A 3,548-nucleotide genomic window follows, 5' to 3' on the forward strand; every position below is an offset into this window, starting at 1 on the left:
ACTGGAGCAGGAGGATAAAACTGGTAGCACAGGGGCAGATTTTCCTGTAGGAAGAACCTTTGTGCTCCAGTGGATGTTTTTATTTGTGGTGAAGGTTCCAGAGCAGGAAGAAGAAGAGCATTGCATTGTAGATCTCCATATCTCTGATGGGTTTGATCTTTTTTTTTTTTCCCTGTCAGCTTTGAAATGCATCCTGATTTATTTAAACAAAACAGCAAAAAGGGAGGATGTGCTGGGAGGTCCTGGAGGCGTGAGCAGGTGATGTTGTGTCACACCAGACACTGGAGTGATGGCTTCAAGGCTGGAGGGAGCTTTTTAGCTGGGGAAAAATCAAATGTTGAAGGTTCAGAGTGGCCTGGCCCTGGCCAGGAGGTTTTTCCTGCTGAACTTGGCACCTGGGCTATCTCCTGCCCTTTCTGTGAGCCCTGATCTTATCTCCAGCACTGTGAACCCCTGGCAGCTTTAAACACGTGAATGGAGACAGTTTGGTGTGGAAAGATGAACTTTAATCAGAGTCCTGATGGAAATTTCACTTCCAGCTGTGAGGAGTTCAGGTTCAAAAGGTGTTAATTCCTGTTCTTCTGCCTTAAAAAGGGAAAATGTGGGATGATACTGGAATGGCTGCTCTGATTTAAGGAGGAAATAGAGGAAAATTGTACTGTAGTGACCCATCTGGGAAAACAAGAGCCCCACTAAAGATATTTTTGCCAAAAGGGAAGTGAAACTCATTCAAATATAGAGTTTATCCTCAACCTTCAGCATCCTGGGGCAGATTGCTTGGACAGTTCTTTGTGCAGCTGGGAATTTGGGGGTGATTTTGGGTTAGGATGTTCAGCAGAAAGAGCTGTTTCTCTCTGAATTCCCAGGGATTTTTTACTTCAAGGTGAGGACTCAGTAATGTGGGGGTAATCCTGGGCCAGCTCTGCAAATTCACCCTCCTTGGAGAAACCCACGTTTCATTTCTGCTGGATGTTCTGCACTACTCTGGAGTTTATTCCTCAAAACTTCTGTGGGAATGGCTGTGAGACTGGAAAAAAAAATAAGGTTTCAATATACTGCTAATGACTGGAAAACACAGGAGAAGAATGAGGGAATAATCAGAATATTCCCAGTATGAAAGAATTTCAGGTAGCCTGATTGATAATTACGAATTTCAGATAGCTTGACTGATAATTATGAATTTCAGATAGCTTGACTGATAATTATGAATTTCAGATAGCTTGACTGATAATTATGAATTTCAGATAGCTTGACTGATAATTATGAATTTAAGATAGCCTGATTGATAATTATGAATTTCAGGTAGCTTGACTGATAATTATGAATTTCAGGTAGCTTGACTGATAATTATGAATTTCAGATAACTTGACTGATAATTATGAATTTCAGATAACTTGACTGATAATTATCAGGAGGAATGATGAGGGTTGGTGAGTCACAAGCACGAAAGGGAGCCCAGGCTGTGGGGCTTGTGCTTTTGCACATCTCTTTTAGGGAATAAGAAATATGAATTTCTCCCTTCACTCCTAGGAGCTGTTGATGGGAACAACCCCCTGAGGTGCCAGCTGGATTCCTGAGCTCCTGGGTGACTGCTGGAGCTGCTGCTGTTGGAATAAGGAGCTGTCCTCAGTTGTTGGCCTGGCCCAGAGGCAGCTCCTGGGTGCTGCATGCAGGTCCTGGACGTGCTGGAAACGATGGGGATTGGCAAAAACACCACGTCCAAATCCGTGGAGGCAGGAGGTTCCACAGAGGCCAAATATGAGGATGAATCCAAACACCCCACCTTCTTCACCCTGCCTGTGAGTGATTCCTGCCCTCAGGCTCTGTGTGAAACGGGAAAATGTTCCAGTTGTGGGGTACAAAGCCTTTATTTCCATGAGCAGACAGAGATAAAACTCTGCTCCCCTGAGTATTTGTGTGTGAGCAGGGCCAGTGCTGCTGTGGGTGGTTATTCCCAGGACTGGATTGTCCTCCTGCAGCAGAATCATGGAATCTCTGAGGTTGGAAAAGACCTCCAGGATGGTCAGGTCCAACCTGTGAGCAATCCCCACCAAAAATCATCAAGTGTCACCTCTGTTCTGGTTCTGAGCAGCTCCAGGCATGGGGACACGTGGGCAGCAGTGCCAGGGCTTAACAACAGTGCAGAAATATTCCCCATGTCCACCCTGAGGCTGTTCCCTCTGCTCCTGTCCCTGTTCCCTGGGATCACATCCCAAATCCCCCCTTGTCAGGCTGTCCCTCCTGCCAGGGACTTGTGCAGAGCCAGAAATTCCCTTTGATCCTCATTTTCTCCAGCCTGAGCCCCTTCCCAGCTCCCTCAGGGATTCTCCAGACCCTTCAGGAGTTCTCCAGCCCCTTCCCAGCTCCCTCAGGGATTCTCCAGCTCCCTCAGGAATTCTCCATTCCCTTCCCAGCTCCCTCAGGAATTCTCCATTCCCTTCCCAGCTCCCTCAGGGATTCTCCATTCCCTTCCCAGCTCCCTCAGGGATTCTCCATTCCCTTCCCAGCTCCCTCAGGAATTCTCCATTCCCTTCCCAGCTCCCTCAGGAATTCTCCAGCTCCTTCAGGAATTCTCCATTCCCTTCCCAGCTCCCTCAGGAATTCTCCATTCCCTTCCCAGCTCCCTCAGGGATTCTCCAGCTCCTTCAGGAATTCTCCAGCCCTTCCCCAGCTCCCCCAGCCCCTCCTGGGGCTCCAGCCCCATCCCCAGCTCTGTTCCCTTCCCTGGACACTCTCCAGCCCCTCAGCAGAGTTTCCTTGCCCAGCTGGGCTCACACCCAGCCCATTTTGGCCACCTGAGCTGCTCAGCCCAGGCAGCAGCAGGGAGACTCTTGCTGCTCCTCTGCTTACTCCCATTTTCAGTTGAATTTTTCTGCTGTAAAGCTCGAGAACTCTTGCAGGCAGCCTGCTGCTGGTTCCCCCTGCCCCAGGCTGACCCTGCCCAGCTTTCCAGGAGCTCTGTGAGACGTTTTTAAGGAGCTCTCAGTGATATTTTTAAGGAGCTTTGAGTGATGTCTGTCAAGTCTCCCTCTGTCCCCAGCCCTGCTGTTACAGAAATCATGACTTGCCACGCTCCTCATGCTTTCTGACAAAACATCAGAGGCACCAGGGGAGAAAACTGAGTGAGATACGAGTCGTGGTGGCCGAGGAAAGGTTTCTTTTAAAAGACCTGACATTTTTATTCCGTTTTTCAGGTGGTGATAAACGGTGGCGCCACCTCCAGCGGTGATCAGGACACCGAGGACACAGAGCTGATGGCCATCTACACCACAGAGAATGGCATAGCAGAAAAGGTAATTCCCTGCTAGCTGAGAGCTCATTCTTGCTCTCCCAGCTCGTGATTTGCACACAGCAGTTGAGGTTTCCTGTCTCAGAGCTGCTGACTTGCAGATCCACATCACCCCAGGGAGCTGTGCCCTCATGACTCCTGGTCACACTCTTTGGTTGCAGCACTTGGGGCATGACTCAGGAAATGCTGGAAGAAGTTCATGCCTTTAGTTGTGATTTTTCCAGCTTTTTTTCCTCTCCATTCCTTCATTCCTTCATTC

The 3,548-nt window shown here is 48.8% G+C and overlaps 1 protein-coding gene across 1 annotated transcript in view; it reads left to right on the forward strand.

Moving 5' to 3' along the window:
* Positions 1–6: 6 nt before the first annotated feature.
* The window catches only part of SLC23A2 (solute carrier family 23 member 2), a 21,979-nt gene continuing 18,437 nt past the window's right edge, over positions 7–3,548 (forward strand). The window contains exons 1-3 of the mRNA XM_033519387.1: positions 7–1,128; positions 1,531–1,799; positions 3,195–3,293. Coding sequence (XP_033375278.1) covers positions 1,668–1,799; positions 3,195–3,293 — 231 coding nt within the window. The 5' untranslated portion in view covers positions 7–1,128; positions 1,531–1,667. The remainder of the gene's footprint in view (positions 1,129–1,530; positions 1,800–3,194; positions 3,294–3,548) is intronic.

The sequence above is a fragment of the Parus major genome, chromosome 22 (genome assembly GCF_001522545.3).
Source record: "Parus major isolate Abel chromosome 22, Parus_major1.1, whole genome shotgun sequence".
NCBI classification, from domain to species: domain Eukaryota; kingdom Metazoa; phylum Chordata; class Aves; order Passeriformes; family Paridae; genus Parus; species Parus major.